General features: G+C 36.8%; 1 protein-coding gene across 1 annotated transcript in view; it reads left to right on the top strand.

Moving 5' to 3' along the window:
* The window catches only part of DENND6A (DENN domain containing 6A), a gene marked incomplete at both ends in the record, with an annotated part of 50455 nt that extends 33761 nt beyond the window's left edge, over window positions 1-16694 (top strand). The window contains 9 exons of the mRNA XM_079713743.1: window positions 1691-1785; window positions 10740-10805; window positions 10894-10958; window positions 11541-11630; window positions 13664-13717; window positions 13824-13933; window positions 14497-14599; window positions 16017-16091; window positions 16563-16694. Coding sequence (XP_079569869.1) covers window positions 1691-1785; window positions 10740-10805; window positions 10894-10958; window positions 11541-11630; window positions 13664-13717; window positions 13824-13933; window positions 14497-14599; window positions 16017-16091; window positions 16563-16694 — 790 coding nt within the window. The remainder of the gene's footprint in view (window positions 1-1690; window positions 1786-10739; window positions 10806-10893; window positions 10959-11540; window positions 11631-13663; window positions 13718-13823; window positions 13934-14496; window positions 14600-16016; window positions 16092-16562) is intronic.
* Window positions 16695-20389: the final 3695 nt, after the last annotated feature.

Here is a 20389-nt window from a genome sequence, read left to right on the forward strand (position 1 = left end):
AATCAGCATATAAACATATAAAATTTCTTCCCAATCTGTAAAAGGGGAAAACATATCTTACCTTTCCCCTTTAGTTCCTGCTCTGTTGTTCACCTTCTTTTCATAGCTAAGTTTCTAGAATAACAACAAAAATTTCCATTTACCCTCTCCACTTCTTGGTTTCCTGGTTGCTTCTCAGTTCATTGCAGGTTGATTTCTTTATCTCCGCTGAAGTTCTTGCCAAAGTCATCAAGACCTTTCTCACTGCCTTGAACCTATGGGCACGTTATTCCCCTGTTTTTCCTGCCTTCCCTTTCTTGTAACACTTACTCTATTGACGTTGAAAACATTTTAATCTTTGGTACCGTCTCACCTGGCTGTCTGGTGGTGCATCTCAGTCTCCTGTGCAGACTTCTTTTTCTCTGCCAACCCCTTAAATGTTGGTGTTCTCCAGTATTGTGTTCTGGGTTCTGATTTCAGACTGATATTTCTTTCTGTACAGTCTTATCTATACCCACGGTCTCTGTTAACACCTATATACTGCTGACTGAAATTTATCTTCCTAGTTCAAATCTTTGCAAGGTCTCGACCTCTGTCCAGGTTTTTGTTGTTGTTTTTTTATCGTATTGCCACCTGGACATCTTAATGGCACCCAAAACTAAACATGTTCAAACTGAATTCTTTTTGTCTCCTTCTTTTCTTCCCTAGTTCCATGCCTCTTCCTACTTCATGAATGGTGCTTCTTTTCACTTAGTTATCAAAAACCTAAATTGTCATAAATTTCTCATTCTTAATGTGCTCCACCTGAAGTTTTACCAAATTCTGTCAATTCAACATCCTAAAATATCTCTCATAACATTTGTTATCTTCTTTCCAGAGCTCTCTTCCTAGTCTTACTACCTCCAGTCTTTCTTGTATTTGCTGTTGCTTTTCCCAAACCTCTTCCCCTTTTTGCAGAGCATCTTTCAAATTTCCCCCAGAGTGATCTTTCTAATAAGTACATTTTTGTTCATGTAACATTCCTCCACTCAGTTCTCTAGTAGCTTCTGTTTGCCTACAAGATAACATCTGAATTTCTTAGCATATTAAGTTGGTACTGAATGATCTGGCCAGCATCTGCCCATCTGCTTTCATTTCTGACTATTCATTCTTCCTGCTTTGTGCTCTAGGAATGCTGAACTATATGTAGTTTTACAAACAGACTTTGATCTCACTTCATTGCTTTGCACATACTATTCATTCTCCTGCATCACATTTTCTTCTGTTATCCACCTGGCAAAAGACTCCTGTTCATAACTTATATCATGTTATATATCAACTATCCTTCAAAAAAAACCTATTCATCTTTCATATCTTTGCACAAATGTCATCTCTTTGGTGAGTCTGTCCTTTAATCCCCTGGTAGACATAGTTTCTCCTTTGTAATAATTGTACATTTTATACCACCTTCACTGTATTCTAATTTCTGGTATCATAATTGGTTATGTATACCGCTTTTCCTGTGTACTTTTAGAAAGACCATGTCTTTTCATCTTTATATACCTAGTGCTAAAAATGGTGCCTGGAATGTAGTTGATATGTGGTACCAATGAAGGAAAAGATTATCTTAGTAATCTTTGAGTAAACAGTAGTTCACTCAAAATAAATTGTATACTGATGGAACATTCATTTTTTCCTCACTTTGGTTTTGTTTTGTTTTGTTTTAATGTAGGCCCTCAGTCATATTAGGAGTAACCAACCCTTTTTTTGCAAAAACACTCCAGCACTGGCCACACATTATTCGGATAGGAGACCTTAAACCTGCAGGTAAAGTATAAACTTGGTGTTCTTGTTTTAGTATGTAAGGTGGATGAGCAGGTTTATTTCTTCCTTTGTTTTCACTGCTTCATTACTTTTTAATTATGTTGATGGCAACCTTCTTTGAGGCAACTTGAATAAAAGCCTTTGGAGAACAGCATAACTTCCAGCTAAAATATACAGATTCTTATATGTATAACCCATCGTGTCCACCTACCAAAAAAATGCACCTACAATGTTTTAAACATTGAATTATTTTGAGGTTTCATGAAACCTCAAAAATTTGAGCTACTTTTTGTATATGTATAAGCCCAATTAAACAGGATTTTCCAACACTGCTTGAATAAAACCTTATAGAAAGTTCGAATTAATCAATTTGACACAAAATTCTCAACTAGAACTCCAAACAAGAATTATACATTTCTGTGGCACTGGTATTGATTAAGGAAGTGGTCAAAAGGCCGTGCTTTCCTTGAAAAAAGACATGTAGTACCTTGTTCATGGTAGCTGTTTAATGAATGTTTACTAAATGAGTAAATGAATTCTGAAGTTGGCAATTTTGTTAACCTGGATGACAATTTAATGGTACCTCTGACATTTTCTCACTGGACATTCCTGAATTTTCCATGGAAATAGTTGAGACGTGAGCTATCTAAAATATTTCTAATAACTTTATGATATGTTACTTTTAAAGACTTTTCCTTTGGTGTACATGGGTGTTATATTTAAGACATTATTTAATATGATTATTTTATAAAATATCCCTTCTGGAATATAAATAAATCTAGATGACATATTAGGGAATAACATTTTAAATCATATTATTTACAAATATTAGACTCAATCTTAGACTGGAATCCTTAGAAACCTTATGAAATAGAGGAAAGGGCAAAGGGCTTTACCTTGGCCGTCAGATCTGTGTGACCTTAGGCAGAACAGCCTCTTTAAGCCTGCAATTCTTTGTCTGCTGGGAGGATTGAACACAGTATCTGACTTATGGCACTCTGTAAATATCATGATCCCTTGCCTTTCATTAGTGTTCTGTCTGATAATTCAGAGCACAGCAGTCACTAGAGTCTCATCTATGAGAAGATATGGAAAGGTTTTTTTTTTTAATCTTAATTTAATCTTGACATTTACTTTCTTGGTTTTTTCCTATTAATCTAAACTATTTGATTAATCGTAATATAGTAGACTACTGTTTATTGTCTTTTTCCAATAAGAAAAGGCTTTCTGTTGGGGATGTAAGTAGAGGAACTTTTGCAAAGATCACTGGTAAAGTAGCATGGGTTGATAAGTCTGTTTAACTTTTTAAGAAACTGCCAAACTGTTTTCCGAAGTGACCCACTATTTTACATTCTTACCAGCAGTGTATGAGGGTTCCTGTTTCCTCACATCCCTGCCAACATTTGATATGGTCTCTTTTATTCATTATAACCATTCTAGTGGATTTAAAATGCAGGTTTTAATTTGCTTCTTTCTTATTGACTAATGGTGTTGAGCATCTTTTCATCTACTTATTAGTCATTTGTGTATCTTCTTTTATGAAATGTTGATTTAAATCTTTTGTCCATTTTAAAATTAGGTTATTTGTCTTATTATTTTGTTGTACGAGGTCTTTATTTTGGACACAAGTTTGTTTTCAGATATATGGTTTGCAGATATTTTCTCACAGTATTTGACTTCTCTTTTTGTTTCTTTAAAATTAATTAATTCATTCATTTTTGGCTGCATTGGGTCTTTGTTGCTGCATGCGGGCTTTCTTTAGTTACAGCGAGCGGGGACTACTCTTTGTTGCGGTGTGCGGGCTTCTCATTGTGGTGGCTTCTCTTGTTGCTGAGCACGGGCTCTAGGTGTGTGGGCTGCGGTAGTTGTGGTGCACGGGCTTAGCTGCCCTGCAGCATGTGGGACCCTCCCGGACCAGGGCTCGAACCTGTGTCCCCTGCATTGGCAGGCTGACTCTTAACCACTGCGCCACCATGGAAGCCCTCTTTTTTGTTTTCTTAAGGACGTCTTTTGAAGTGCAAAAGTACTTAATTTTGATGAAGTCTAGTTTATCAATTTTTTTATTTTATGAGTTAGGCTTTTGATGTTTATCTAAGAACTTGTTGCCTAACCCAAGGTCACAAAGATTTTCTTCTATGTTTTCTTCTAAAAATTTTATTGTGTTAGCACTTACATTTAGGAACTACTTGGAGTTAATTTTTGTTTATGATGTGAGGTAAGGTTATAAAATCATCTTTTTTTGCATGTTGATATCCAGTTGTCTTAGCATCATTTTTTGAAAAGACTATCCTTTTGCCATTGAATTGCATTGATACCTTTTTGGAAAATCAGTTGGCCATAAATCTAAGGGTTTATTTCTGGACTCTTGTTTCTGTTGCATTGATCTATAGATCAGTGTCTTATCTTTATACCAGTACAACCTCTTGATTACTGTAATTTTATAGTAAGTTTTGAAATCAGGAAATATGTCTTCCAGCTTTATTGTTCTTTTTCAAAATAGTTTTGGCTATTCTGGGTGTTTTGCATTTCCATATAAATTTTAGGATTACTTTGCCAATTTTTGTCAAATGGGCAGAAAACAAAAAAGCTAACTGGGATTTTGTTAGGGATTGTGTTGATTACATAGGGAATATGTAATCAGTTTGGAGGAGAATTGCCATCTCAAAAATACTGAGTCTTCCATTCCAGGAACTTGGAATGTCTCTCCATTGTTTATATCTTCTCTAATTTTTCTCAGCAATGTTTTGTAGTTTTCAATATACAGGACTAATTATGATGTTAGATGTAGTTTTCCATAGATGTCCTTTATCAAGTTGAGGAAGTAGCCCTCTGTTCCTAGTTTGTTGAAAAAGATTATAATGAATTGGTGTTGAATTTTGTTAAATGCTTTTTCTGTATCTGTGGAGATCATCGTGTACTTTTTGTCCTTTATTAATACAGTATACTAAATTAATTGCTTTTTTATTTTAAACCGACCTTACATTCCTTAAATAAATCCCTTTTGGTTATGGTGTATAGTCCTTTATTATTATTCTTATTATTAGTTTGCTAATTTTTTTTGAGGATTTTTACATCTTTATCCATGAGGGATATTCTTTTCTTGTGATGTCTTGACAGCTAATATTTTTGCTGCTCTGAGAATCCTCTTCAGACAGGTGAAGTTACCATTTAAAAGTAGGACCTAGGACTAAGGGAGGGGAGGGGACACTTCTTGAGTTTATTTTTCAAAATGGGCATAAGGGCATATATGGAATATTAATTACACTTTATTTTAAGCAGCCTATTTTAGGGATGAGATGCTGTGTTCCCTTGGATTATTTCTGTCACTAGAGTATTTGGACCATATCATATAGAAAAAGGTATCACTTTTTCTATAGGAGAGTGATGATGTTGTATGGAAACATTATGTTTTATAGATCCTTAGTGGTCATTGAGGAGTGGATGGTAGAGAGTGTCAGTGTCCTCAGTTTGGTCCTTGTTCAATTAGTAGAGGTGATACGTTGTGAACAATGACACCAGGGGTGTTTAAATAATTTTGAGCAAGATTATAGTACCTATTTCTGGGACTGGATGGTGTTGTTTGAGCACAGGTCTTAACAGACGTGCAAAATTTCATTAAGTTTAGTATGTTTATGATACTTTTTCCCACTTATCTTAAAAATTTTTTTATTATAGCAAAATATATATAACATAAAAATTACCATTCTAACAATTTTGAAGTGTACAATTCAGTGGCATTCAGTACATTAACAGTGTTGTGCAACCGTCACCCCTATCCATTTCCAGAACTTTGCATCATCTCAAACAGAAGATCTGTAGTCATGAAACAATAACTCTTCATTCCTCTCATCTCCCAGCCCCTAGTAAACTCTATTCTAATTTCTGTTTCTATGACTCATACAGTATTTCTCCTCTAGTGTCTGGCTCATTTCACTTAGCATAACATTTTCAAGATTCATCCATGCTGTAGCATGTATTAGAATTTTATTCCTTTTTTAAAAAAGCTGTGGTAAAATATACACAACATAAAATTTACCATCTTAATCATTTTTTAAGTGTACAGTTCAGTGGCAGTAAGTACATTGACATGGTTGTACTGCCATCACCACCATCTACCCACAGAACTCTTTTCATTTTGCAGAACTGAAACTATTGCACAGTTGCTCCCTATTCATTCCACATCGCCCCCACCCCCCACCCCTTGGCAACTACCATTCCACTTTCTGTCTCTGTGAATCTGACTATTCTGGATATCTCATGTAAGTGGAATCCTACCTACTTGTCCTTTTGTGGCTGGCTTATTTCACTGAGCATAATGTCCTCAAGGTTCATCCATGTTGTAGTATGTGTCAAAATTTCCTTCCTTTTTAAGGCTGAAAAATATTCCATCATATGTATATACCACATTTTGCTTATCCATTCATCTGTTGATGGATACTTGGCTTGTTTCCATCTTTTAGCTTTGTGAATAATACTGTGAACATGGGTGTACAAATATCTCCAGTCCCTGCTTTCACTTCTTTTGGGTATATAGTCATCCCTTGGTATCAACAGAGGATTGGGTCCAAGACCTGCCACAGATACCAAAATCCAAGGATGTTCAACTCCCATAGTTGGCCCTTTGTATCCACAGTCCCACATCTGTGGATTCAGCCAACTGCAAATCTTGTAGTACTATATATATTCATCAAAAAAAGAAAAAAATCTGTGTATAAGTGGACCCAGGCAGTTCAAACCCATGTTGTTCAAGGGTCAACTGTATACCTAAAAGTGGAATTGCTGGACCATATAGTCATCATGTTTAATTTTTTGAGGAACTGCCATACTGTTTTCATTTTACATTCTCACCAGTGGTGCACAGGGTATCAATTTCTCCACATCCTCACCAACACTTGTTATTTTCTGTTTTCTTGATAGTAGCCTAATGGGTGTAAGGTGATATCTTATTGTAGTTTTGATTTACATTTCCCTAATGATTAGTAATGTTGAGCATCTTTTCATGTGCTCATCGGCCATTTCTATGTCTCCTTTGGGGAAATGTCTTTCCAAGTCCTTTTCCCATTTAAAAAAAAAATTATTTATTTATTTTTGGCTCTGTTGGGTCTTCATTGCTGTGCACGGGCTTTCTCTAGTTGTGGTGAGCGGGGGCTACTCTTCGTTGCGGTACGCAGGCTTCTCATTGCGGTGGTTTCTCTTGTTGTGGAGCACGGGCTCTAGGCGTGTGGGCTTCGGTAGTGGTGGCACGTGGGCTCAGTAGTTGTGGCTCGTGGGCTCCAGAGCACAGGCTCAGCCGGTTGTGGCGTACAGGCTTAGTTGCTCTGCGGCATGTGGGATCTTCCCGGACCAGGGATCAAACCCATGTCCCCTGCATTGGCAGGCAGATTCTTAACTACTGCACCACCAGGGAAGTCCACTTCCCCTGTTTTTTGTTTTTGTTTGTTTTCCTTGCTGTACGCGGGCCTCTCACTGTTGTGGCCTCTCCCGTTGTGGAGCACAGGCTCCGGACGCGCAGGCTCAGTGGCCATGGCTCACAGGCCCAGCCGCTCCACGGCATGTGGGATCCTCCCGGACCAGGGCACGAACCCGCGTCCCCTGCATCGGCAGGCGGACTCTCAACCACTGCGCCACCAGGGAAGCCCTCCCCTGTTTTTTAATTGGGTTGGTTTTTTTGTTGAGTTGTAGTTCTTTATATTCTGGATACTAATGCCTTATTAGATGTATGCTTTGTAAATATATTCTCCTGTGGGTTGTCTTTTCACTCTCTTGATAGTATCCTTTTTTTTTTTTTTTTTTTTTTTTTTTGCGGTACGCGGGCCTCTCACTGTTGTGGCCTCTCCTGCTGCGGAGCACAGGCCCCGGACACCCAGGCCCAGCGGCCATGGCTCACGGGCCCAGCCGCTTCGCGGCACGTGGGATCTTCCCGGACCGGGGCACGAACCCGTGTCCCCTGCATCGGCAGGCGGACTCCCAACCACTGCGCCACCAGGGAAGCCCTTGATAGTATCCTTTGATGCACAGAAGTTTTTAATTTTGATGAAGTCCAATTTATCAATATTTTCTTTTATTGTCTCTGTTTTTGGTATCACATTCATGAAAACCCATTTGTCTTTTAATTTATGAGTACTGGGCATATATCTTGGGATATATTTCTTTTCTGCCCATTGATCTCAAGACTAGGACCACTGCATATGCTACACAAGTTAGGAAACACAACAGCTCTGCCTAGGATCCTGGCTTTGAAAATTCAAGACTATCTGAGAGGGTCAGTAAAACTGCAGAAAAAGTATGTTCTGTAGGACCAGCAGGGAAGGCATAGCAGAACTGAGATTTTGCTCTCCTGGGCCCAGAAGTTCATAGCTTTATTAGAAACATATATATATAGTTTTAACCCTGCAGAGGGATCATTCCTCGTGCTATAAAGGGATTACTTCTTATGGGTTATACTTAGTTTTAGTTCACCCAAATCCTACTAAATGAAGAAATGTAATGCTAGGATAATGGTACTGAACAAGTATTCCTCAAAGAGAAAGTAATTCTACTAGTGTATATTGGATCACATTATAAACTGAATTTCTAACCAGAAATTGGGTTTGATGATTTAATCAAAGGTAAAACATTTGACCTAAATGTAGAAGATTCTTATGCAAATGTGCAGAGGTGCAGAACATTATTAATTTAATAATGTTAAACCCCTCTCTTATGTGCATGTACATAACAGACATTGAATAAGCTTTTTTTTTTTTTTGCGGTATGCGGGCCTCTCACTGTTGTGGCCTCTTCCGTTGTGGAGCACAGGCTCCGGACACGCAGGCTCAGTGGCCATGGCTCACGGGCCCAGCCGCTTTGCGGCATGTGGGATCTTCCTGGACCGGGGCACGAACCCGTGTCCCCTGCATCAGCAGGCGGACTCTCAGCCACTGTGCCACCAGGGAAGCCCTGAATAAGTATTTTTAAATTAAAATAAACATCTGTAATTGTAGGACTTCAGTTCATTTTCTGGCATTTTTATTTTATTTTCCAGACATATTTGACAAATACCATTTAACTTTTTTTGGCAATAGACAATGTATCTTTATGACTAGTTTTCTTTATGTCTATTATGTACTACAGTGTAAGAATTATGGTGGCTAGGGTTAGGGTTCAGGGTTAGGTATGCATCTTACACCTGATGAGGTCCCTTGAATCAGAGGGGAATTGTGTGAGTGAAGATTGCTGCACAGGTAGTATTCTTGTCTTTGCCTTTTAAACAAAGCTGATATGGATCACTATATATCTTCATTATTACCTAGAACTTATTGAATGTAAAGAATATATGAAACCTACTGTTGAATTATTCTCCTCCCTGATATTTGGTTCCTCTGCACAGTGAATTTCAGGAAATAATATATAATAAATGGCATTGATGGATACAGGAGTTGCAAGTCCTTTGTGATCTAGAGCAGAAGGAAACAGAAAGTAGGCACAGAAATATTTAGACTTATTCAAAGTGTTGTGGTTTTGACATGTGATGTTCTTTGGGTTCTTAGAGTCAGAGGCAGATAGTGATTTGAATTTAGTTATCTGTATAGTTAAATATGTATTAATTCTGCACTTTAAGAAAAAAAAAGTTTTACAAATCTTCTGATGAAAAGCTACTCTGAACTCTGGAAAGCAAAACCACGAGATAACATTCAAAATGAGAGACATTCTCATAAGAATTAGTACGTGGGGGACTTCCCTGGTGGCGCAGTGGTTAAGAATCCACCTGCCAATGCAGGGGGCCCGGGTTCGATACCTGGTCTGAGAAGATCCCACATGCCGCAGAGCAACAAAGCCTGTGCGCCACAGCTACTGAGCCTGTGCTCTAGAGCCCGCGAGCCACAACTACTGAGCCCACGTGCCCAGAGCCCGTGCACCACAACTACTGAGCCTGCGCACCACAACTACTGAAGCCTGCGTGCCTAGAGCCCCTGCTCCTCAAGAAGAGAAGCCACTGCAGTAAGAAGCCCGTGCACCACAACAAAGAGCAGCCCCTGCTCGCCGCAACTAGAGAAAGCCTGCGTGCAGCAACGAAGACCCAACGCAGCCAAAAATAATAATAATAATAATTAGTATGTGGGAATATATAGAATAAGTTGACAAAGTAAAAACTGTGAGCTAATAAATCAGAAACATTCCAGAAACCTGAGTGTTTCTGGACTCTTTCCTATTGTTTCTCAGTCTGTCCCCAAAGCCTCTTGTTTTTAATCTCCTCCACAGAGCTACAGTAGCTCACTTTCTTCTCTTTCCTTGCTGCACATGTCTTCAGATTTTCTTTCTACCCAGGAGCAGTATTCAACAATGCATACATTTCATCCTATAATCTTTTCTCTCTTTTACTTCACACTCCTTTGTGCAACACAGCACCCCTGCTTAGGAGTCCAGAGTCCAGTTCACCTGTGGCTCAGGCCTGTGGTTGTGGCTTCCACTATCACCACCTGGTGGCAGTGTTTCTACACTGCAAAAGCAGAATTTGGGGCGGTACCAGAAAAAAAATCTTTGAATACTACGTCTGCATACTAACTTAGGAGTTGCTTTCAATTCTCTTTACTCTTAAATGGTATTATATTTGGCATCATATTCAAAATGGTATCTTATTCATGTTTCGTATATTTAGCACAAAGATTTTAAAATTTAAGTTGAGTGACAAAAAGGGAAATTTTAAAGTAATGATAGATATTAATGAAAGATCAAATATCCATTTTATATAATTTACACAATTGTTTATGTAATGCTGTTATATAGCCCAGTGTTCCCTTTATCCAGTTCTAAAGTACTAGGAATAAACTCTTAAATATTCACCGATGTTAAGAATACCTTAGCTACAACACCCCTGACTAAGTAAATAACAGTTAGTGGATTATCAGTCTTAGAAAATTCCAGTTTTGTGATATGTGAAATTCAAATAACTATAAGAATCTTTATGATGTTTCCTTCAGGTGAAATTCCTAAGCAGGTTAAAGTGAAAAAATTGAAGAACCTAAAGACTCTGGATTCTAAACCTGGTATTGACTTTTATTAATTTTTAAAACATATACTATATGGGTAAATGGGTCATACTGCTTACCTTATTTTCTTTTCTTTACTTCTTAGGAGTTTATACTTCTTATAAGCCATATCTAAATAGAGATGAAGAAATCATGAAACAATTGCAGAAGGTGATTACTTGCTCATATTATTAATTTAAATTTCCTTACTCAGGTATGCAGTATCCAGTAAAGCAACATGTGCTTTATGTACAATAATATGAAAAGAAGTCTTTCTGCACTCTGGACTTTGAACCAAAGCTTCATGAAAATCAGGAGACTAATGTAGCAGCAATTATGGGCTAGAAATATGGGACTGCAGCTACCAATCGAGTGCCAATCTTTCTGAAAACTTAAGAGTTATAGTGAGAAAGTCGTGGACTGTACTATGAGGTAGCTTAACACCTAATAGGATAGTTAGCATTTTTTGGAAAATATAAATATTATTAATACAACAAGTATGAAATAAATATAGTCTTTGTTGTGAGCTAATATTTTAAAGTATGGGATGAATGTCTTATATTTTGCTCTAAGGATTTTTTACAGGATATTGCACAGTGAACTTCACATTATATTACTTCAAGATGAAGTTCTTGGGTTTTTTTCCTATCAAGTAAAATACATATTTACATATCAGCTAAACTTCTATAAGCATTCATTATTTTGTATTCTCTGACACTAGAATGTAGGTTCTCATTTTTTTCCTCTTTTAAGGGTGTACAACAGAAGCGTCCTTCTGAGGCTCAAAGCGTTATTCTCCGACGTTATTTTTTGGAACTGACACAAAGCTTCATCATTCCATTAGTAAGTTAGCATATGTATTTGCTTAATTTAATGATTTGTTGAAGGGCACATGAATTTTTTTTCATCCACCAAAACCTTATCTTAAATTGTTTTGCTTGCTCATGTGTGTAGTGATTAAAATAGAGCCCTTTGCAAGATACCTGAACTCTTTGTTCTGGTATTAACTGTGTAATTTGGTAAGTCACTTCCTTTCTTTGACCCTCAATTTCTTTATCTGTAAAATGTGGCTGATTACACTTTTCCTAAAGACTTTTCAGGGTTGTTGTGAATCTTAAATGAGATAATTTTTGTGAAATATTATATAATTATTGAATTTTGCACCTTAAAGGGTTCTACTGGAGCTTCATTCTCTGATGTTATTTATTTATTTATTTATTATTTTTTGATCGGTACTTTTTTTTTTTGTGGTATGCGGGCCTCTCACTGTTGTGGCCTCTCCCGTTGCGGAGCACAGGCTCTGGACGCGCAGGCTCAGTGGCCATGGCTCACGGGCCCAGCTGCTCTGCGGCATGTGGGATCTTCTCAGACCGGGGCACGAACCCGTGTCCCCTGCATCGGCAGACGGACTCTCAAACACTGTGCCACCTGGGAAGCCCGATCGGTACTTTTTATTTCATGCTAAGAAAGTCAGATTGTGTTCCCAAAGCAGATGGGGAGGTTTTAAGCAGTGATGTTGTATGCTCATATTTCCATTTCGTCTGAGGTATCAAGACAAAGCTTGAACTGGTTGAAGGAGGCATTGGGGTAGAGATGAGGTTGAACATTTTAGGATTCTATTATTAGTCCAGCATCCTACAATAGTACCTATTCCTTGCAGAGCATACCCAAGACTTCCAATATTACATTCCCAGGATACTGTGCAGGTGAAAAAACATGTTTACTGATTATACTTTCTAAAGAATTAAATAGCAACTCCCTAGGATCATGGTCTGGGCTAAATAGATTTCACTGGGAAGAAGAACTTCACTATGCAGAGCTAAGCAGGTGCTTTCTTAAGACTGCCAAGCACTGACGCTAGAGACCAACAATTTGTTTAATTCTCCTAACAACTCTATGAGGTAGCTGCCGTTATCATCTGCATTTACTATAATGGAAAGAGCAGAAATTTTGAAATCTGATATTATTTTCTTGAGCACAATTTGATATGATACCTGTGAGAATGTAGTTCCGTGATGTAGTTCCCTTATCTGTCTTGTTCATTACCTTTTCCTCAGTCTGTCACATGGTAGCACTCAATAAATATTTATGAAATAAATGACTAGATGATGTAGTTATTTTTTGAAGTTCAGTGGAACATCATGTTAACTTACTAAAAGTTATGCCTCACAGTATAAGGCAGTACCATGATGTGGTCCTAGTCTGGAGACTGCATCAGAGAGAGACTCATGTAGTTGTTAATGTAATCTATCTAAGAATATTATAGGAGGGCAGTCTGGAAATCTTTGCTCTTCTACTTTGGGAAGAAATATTCTCTCTTAGTCTATAGATGTCAATTTATTTTGTTCCATTTAAATCAGCTTGCTTAAGTAAGTGAACTTTACTGTAGTGCTTAATTAAGAGCATGGGCTGAAGTCAAGTAGACCTGAATTCAAGTTCAAGCTGTGTGAACTTGGGCAGGTTACTTAGCCTTTTGAAGCCTCAGTTTGCCAGTAATACCTGCCACAAAGGATAGTTGCAAGAGTTAAAAGAGATCACGCATGTAAAATGTTGAGTACAGAAACTAATAAAAAAAATGTTGAGTACATTTTCTGGCACACAGTTACTCAATAAGGTTAATTATTATCATTAAAAATAGGTATTTCTTTGGATTATCTGGGATTTAGTTAAATTTTTATTGAAAGTCTGACTTCTCAATTCAATCTAAATTTAGTGTATCTATTGAGACGAGTGATGGTGTTGTTGATGTCTGTTGAAAGAGCATATGATGAAAAACTTGGAAGCCCCCTTTTTTTAAGTAGGTCAGTTTAAACATTTTTGAAGACTCTCTGGGTAAGAACACCTAACTTTGACTAACTTTTTTTTCTTGGACTTAGGAAAGATATGTGGCAAGCTTGATGCCTTTGCAGAAAAGCATTTCTCCATGGAAGGTATAAATATATTCAGTTAAGTTCCTATTTGAGTTGTGTAACTGCAGTTAACTTCTGTGAATATATCCATTTTTAATTTTTAAATACAGTATGTCATGTTTTCTAGAGTCCACCCCAGTTAAGACAGTTCCTTCCAGAAGAATTTATGAAAACACTTGAGAAAACAGGACCTCAGCTGACCTCTAGAATAAAAGGCGATTGGATTGGACTTTACCGGTTGGTCCTTTTTTTTCCATTTCATCCATCTATAGAGCTTTATTTAAAAATGAAACAAAAAACTGGGCTTAAACATATTCTTTTTTTTTTTTTAATTTTTTGGCTGCGTCGGGTCTTAGTTGCGGCATGCAGGATCTCCATTGTAGTGTGTGGGCTTCTCTTTAGTTGTGTCATGCGGGTTTTCTCTTCTCTAGTTGTGGCGCGGGGGCTCCAGAGCGCGTGGACTCTGTAGTTGCAGCGCACGGGCTCCAGAGCTTGTGGGATCTGTAGTTGTGGTGTGTGGGATCTCTAGTTGAGGCGTGCGAGCTCAGTAGTTGTGGCGCACAGGCTTAGTTGCCCCGCTGCACGTGGGATCTTAGTTCCCTAACCAGGGATTGAACCCTCGTCCCCTGCATTGAAAGGCAGATTCTTTACCACTGGACCACCAGGGAAATCCAACATATTCTTTTTTTTAAAAAATTACATTGTTTCACATGGTTCTCCTAGCTATAGGTAGAAAAAGTATTGAGGAGAGGAAGTTAAGTCATAATCAAACTTTGCTTTTTAAAAATTTATTTTTATAGGCATTTTCTAAAATCTCCAAATTTTGATGGTTGGTTCAAGACCCGGAGGAAGGAAATGACCCAGAAACTGGAGGCACTCCATCTGGAAGCTCTTTGTGAAGAGGTTAGAAAACAGCGTGTTTGTGTGATGATTAACAACTATTGAAAATAAAGTTATTCATAGAGGCTGAAAGGTTATATCCATATCCACTACTTTATAAATAGTAATAGCTAACTTTTCCAGATCATGTGCTATGTGCCAAGGACTGTGCAGGTGCTTTAAATGGATAATGTCTTTTAATCTTCATAGTTCATTGAAGTAGGTGTGTTATGATCTGCGTTATGAGACACTTGAGGATTATAAATTAAGTGATTTGCTTCAGATCACATCATTGCTAAGTAGTGGAACCAGCAGTGTGCTCGAGCCCACTTGCACTGGCTCACAAGAGCGAGCCATGTGCATCTCTTCCCAGCTCTGTATTCAGTGATCTCAGGTTGGTAGCTTGAAATCAGCTACAGAGGGAGAATTACACCACATAAACTGGCAAATGGTATAAACCAGGAACTTTTCCTAAGAACCAGTTGTTAAGTATTTATTAGCATACCACTGGATGGAGTTAGAATTCAGATCCGAGCAGTCTAACTCAACATCTTTTCCACCATGCGTTATTCACCTTTCCCAGTTATTAATACATTTTTCCTGTATTTGGACGTTTTCATATTCTATATTTTGTCAGCAGACTATTTTAAATTAAGCTACTTTTAAAAATATAAAGGATAGTCTCAATTTGTGTTTAGCTTGAGGTGGGCTAGCCTCAGTGTTAACTTTCTAATCATAAACTCTCAGTGACTGGTTTTCAGAGAAAGAATACCATGAAGGCAACCACAAATAAGCCCAGGAAGAGCTTACTTAAAGATGCAAAGTTTGTATCCAGTAATATATTCATGTTCACAATTATCTTGATTTGTTAGTTGATGTACCTTATAAATTACTCACTACTTAGTGGGGTTGGGGGTTAGTATCGTACCTTAAGTTCCAATTTTGTTTTTCTTGATTGATCTAAAGGGCCGGAAAGGAATTTCTTCCATTGTTTTTTTTTTTTTTTTTTTTCTTTGCGGTACACGGGCCTCTCACTGTTGTGGCCTCTCCCGTTGCGGAGCATAGGCTCCGGATGCGCAGGCTCAGCGGCCGTGGCTCACGGGCCCAGCCGCTCCGTGACATGTGGGATCTTCCTGGACCGGGGCATGAACCCATGTCCCCTGCATCGGCAGGCGGGGACACTGCGCCACCAGGGAGGCCCCCTTCCATTGTGTTTTACTTCTGAATATTAGACAGTCATTTTGGCTAATGTCAAAAAGTATCTGATTCACATTGTCAGAATATCATGTATAGAATTATACTATAATGCTATGTCTGGGTTAAATACCCTGTTCTCCTTTTCCTTCCCGTCCTTTCTTCCCAGTAGCCTTGCCTATTGAAATAGAACAATTTGAATATTATTTTGAGTATTTACTGATGTGAGATTTGTTTATTCTTCTAGGACTTACTTCACTGGACCCAGAAACACACAGAAGTAGAAACAGTAGACCTTGTATTGAAGCTAAAAAACAAGCTGGTATGTAGCCAAAGCAGCCAAAGATCTGTGAAGTTATTTTGCTCTTATTTGAGGTGATAGCTTTGATGTATCACAGAAGTAAATTTTTAAATGAGAGGACTTATGATTGGTCAGTTGATGGTAGATCTGACTGAAAATACTTCATCACTCAAGCAAATCATAATGAAACCATATATTTTTTTAGTTATTTACATGGAGTGTAATGAGCTTTACAAAAACCATTGTGACTTATATTTAATACCACATGGTCTGCATTGATATTATCTATTAATTTACATGAAGTCTTTTTTCGAGCTCAGCAATTGTATTGTTAAAGTGGCATGTTCTTTGCTTTTTTATAGATTCTGTAAATTCTGGTCTCAGTCTGAAGTTTCCAAATCTTTGACCATTAAAACTGTTTATTTAGAGAATACACTGTATTAATACAGCCTCAAAAGGTAATTTAAATGCTTCCAAATGTTCCTTATATAGTTGCAGGCTGATCGAGAGCATTTACCTGTGAAACCTGACACTATGGAAAAGTTACGGACACACATAGATGCAATTATTTTAGCATTGCCAGAGGACCTACAAGGCATACTGCTCAAAACGGGCATGACATGATATTTGCCAGGATTTTCCAGCCAAAAGGATTGTACACCATGAAGCATACTGACACTTCAACCAGACGCCCAAGATCTCTCGGAGCGGAAAAGAGCTGTGAATGCTAGCTACAGGGTTGAAAGACTATACTGTATAAACAGACCTTTTTAATGCATTAGTTTTAAAAAAAATGGATATCTGTGGTGGTTCCACTTTAATACTGAAACACCGAAAGGCATTTCTATATTTTTAATCATGTTCTAAAGTGCTCTTATGAGAGACCTGTGGGGCCATCAGTTTAAGTGATTCCAAACTGCAGTGCTGGCATTGCAGATATTTTTTTAAATTGGTGCTTCTCTGCCCAGTCATGGTAAAACTCAGGGGGATATAAAAATGACATTCACACTGGCTATCTTCTTAAGAAGAAGGAAAAGACTGAACTGTCAGACTGTAGTTAGGAGTGATTAATGCTTTTGTAGTGCCTTCCGTTGTCCTACGTGTTTCACAAAGCCCAGCTGCTAGTCTTGAAGCTTTTTCTTAACTTGATTATGATATGTAGTTTTTTATAAGGCATTCTTTTGAGTAATCATTGCTTAAAAATATGTTTTTTGCCTCCCATTGTGTTCATTATTAGTGGCATTGGTGTTTTTTTTTCAATTGTCATATAGGTTTCATTTCATTATTTTCTATACCAGTTTCAAATTTAATCTCAGTTTCACCAAAGGGAAGAAGACATCTAGTATTAATTATGGAAGAGTTTATTTCCTCTTACCCTTTGCTAATTGGGCCCAAGTTAATTAGCTTGTCTGTTTTTTAAAGGCATTCTAATTATAAACCTCATAATCAGCTACTTTTTTAAACTGAACTATTCTTATTTCAAAGGCATTTTAAAAACTTTTATGTGATAGTCATTTGAGCGATTATAAGACTGATTTCTAGCATTATTTGTTTGGTAGGGTTTTTCCCCCCAAAATTAATATTCCTCAGAATACCTTCCCTACTGTTGTTTGACATGGAACTTTTGCCTCAATCACTGTTATAGCTAGTTTTTTGTCATTGTTGTTTTTGTTTGTTTCTGTTTTGTTTTGTTTACACTATACTACCTTGCCAAAAATAGAAGATTGTGGTTTGGTAGAATAAGGTTCTTTCGTTAGTGTTTGAATAGGAGTGTCCTGAAGAAGCCACTGTTTAAAATAGGCACACATGACATAGCACATATGTAAATAGCTGTGTCTTGAATTACCCTTTACATATCCAAATTTAGTTGTAGGTTGTAAAAGAAATGGCTTCAGGAGCTATCTCTTATTCTCTGTTAATGTAACTCTTAAGGGCACTCCTGACCTAAGAAAGGGTCCTTGGTGTTTGTAACTGTGGTCTTCTATCCAAATGTGCCCTTTTCTCATGGATACAAGTCTCTTGAAGCATACCTCAAAGTCATGGAGAGAATGTGGCATTTGAAAGAAATCATTTGCCTTGAATCACATGAGTTATTTTGTGAAACAACAGTTGTCCTCATGGAAAAGGGGCAACTACTTTTATATGCTAAAGTATTTCATATCTTCCTGGGAAACCTTATTTAGGTATAAATGGTCATCTTATTATTTTTCAAAAAGGTGTATTTTAATAATCTAACAATTTATACGTAGTTTGTGACCAGAGTTTGAAAATTGTTAGTGTCATATCAAGGATCTTTTAAATTATACCACTACAGGATGTATCATTTCAACTTTATTTTGCACAGCTAAAGAGAAGCAAAGGATGCCAATTAGCATAATAATGGTATCTTCATATTTACTATACTTAACAAAAAACCTAACACATGTTGAAAACCATATCATACTTACCGGGTTTATCTATTAATTTCAAATTATGTACTTGTAAAAATAACTTAAAATTGCATTGGGAACCTGAGAAAGACTGGTAACTTTAATTTTTTGTGTGATTTTCAGAGCTGTCTTTTTTTTTTTTTTTCCCAGAGGAGACATTAAGATCTAAAACCTGCCATTTAATGTGTATCTTCACCAGCATCAGAAGGAATCACTGCTTTCAGGGTGTTATGTAATGCCTAGTGCCTTCTGTTTTCACTGAAAGGGGTTTTGAGAAGGCATTTATGGTCATTACTGAAAACCTAATTAAAGGCCTTGGATTTTAAAGCCCTTGGATATCTTGTATTATTTCTGAGTAAGATTGGAATGCTTGAAAATATGCAGAGTAAGTGAAACCTTTGCATTATGGGATTCCTTTTAGTTTCTAACTTATTTTTAAAATTTAAATGAAAACCTTCCTCTGTTTACTTCATTATGAACAGATGAATAGTCCATTTTATTAACAGACAGAATTAAGTGATTTCATATCCTTCCTACCAGTGTCTTGATTTTTGTGAAATGTTCTGATGAAAAAATTTTAGCTTAATAATCTAGGTATTATTAGATTCTCCGCTTGCTACCTTTTCTTTTCTAACCTTAAATCTCAAATTACTTTTATTTCTTCCTCTTCTTTTTTGAAAGTAGCTAGTATATAATACTGTTCTTTAGATTTTAATTTATTTTTTAATAATAAAATATAATGGATGTTACTCCTTTTTGAAGTTACTGGGTAATATCCTTCAAAGTATACTGTAAAATATATTGGTACATTTAGAAGAGATGCCATTAAAATTTGTCCTTTTGTTTTCACTTGCCCATAACTTAACTCACTTGTTTTTATATACCTGAATTTTACTTTCTTCTTTTAGCATAACTTGGGGGAAAATTTTTAACTACTAACTTTCTAATATTAGTCCTTTAAAAATAGATAGTTGAAGAAGGCAAAAAGCTTCTCTAATTATGAATGAATGTCATTTAAATAACAAAATATGTTAACTCATAATAATGACTAAATTATCACTAATAACTTGATATCCCTTCATATATTGAAGATACGGTACTTATATGCCATCTATGACTTGGTTGAATTATGGTATTTATTATTATATCAATAGAAATTAGCATTTGTTAATAGAGCTCCGAGAATTTTCTTTGTTTTTTTGAAATAGATAAAGCATTTGATACAAGGTACAAAATCATGATTGCTAAAATATATCCCACATCTAACCAGTTTTTAGAAAAGCAGGTTTAAGGTTGATGATTAGTTAATGAAATAGGTTTATGACATTTATTTTGCAGTTATAACATTGCCTATCTCATTATGCACAAATGTTGAGAAAAAAAAGATGGCAGTAGAATTCTGCTATATCCTACTCTCCAGTGTTATTTCTGGACTTTTGAACGCCAGCCTTTCTCTGTTACCCATTACTTGAATACCACGCTATGCCTTTCTTCAAATTAAGATTATTGTTGTCTAATTATCATAGGTTTCATTCTGTTTTACTAGTGTTAACACTAGGCTTGGGTTCTGTTTAAATTTTTTAAAAAGTTTTATTGGAGTATAGTTGATTTACAATGTCGTGTTAGTTTCTGCTGTACAGCAAAGTGAATCAGTTGTACATATACATATATCTACTCTTTTTTAGATTGTTTTCCTATATAGGTCATTACAGAATATTGAGTAGAGCTCCCTGTGCTATACAGTAGGTTCTTATTAGTTACCTATTTTATATATAGTCGTGTGTATGTCAATCCCAATCTCCCAGTTTATCCCTCCCCCTTTTCCCCCCTTGGTAACCATAAATTTGTTTTCTATGTCTGTGACTCTATTTCTGTTTTGTAAATAAGTTC

Source organism: Hyperoodon ampullatus, assembly GCF_949752795.1.
Source record: "Hyperoodon ampullatus genome assembly, chromosome: 10".
Classification (NCBI taxonomy): domain Eukaryota; kingdom Metazoa; phylum Chordata; class Mammalia; order Artiodactyla; family Ziphiidae; genus Hyperoodon; species Hyperoodon ampullatus.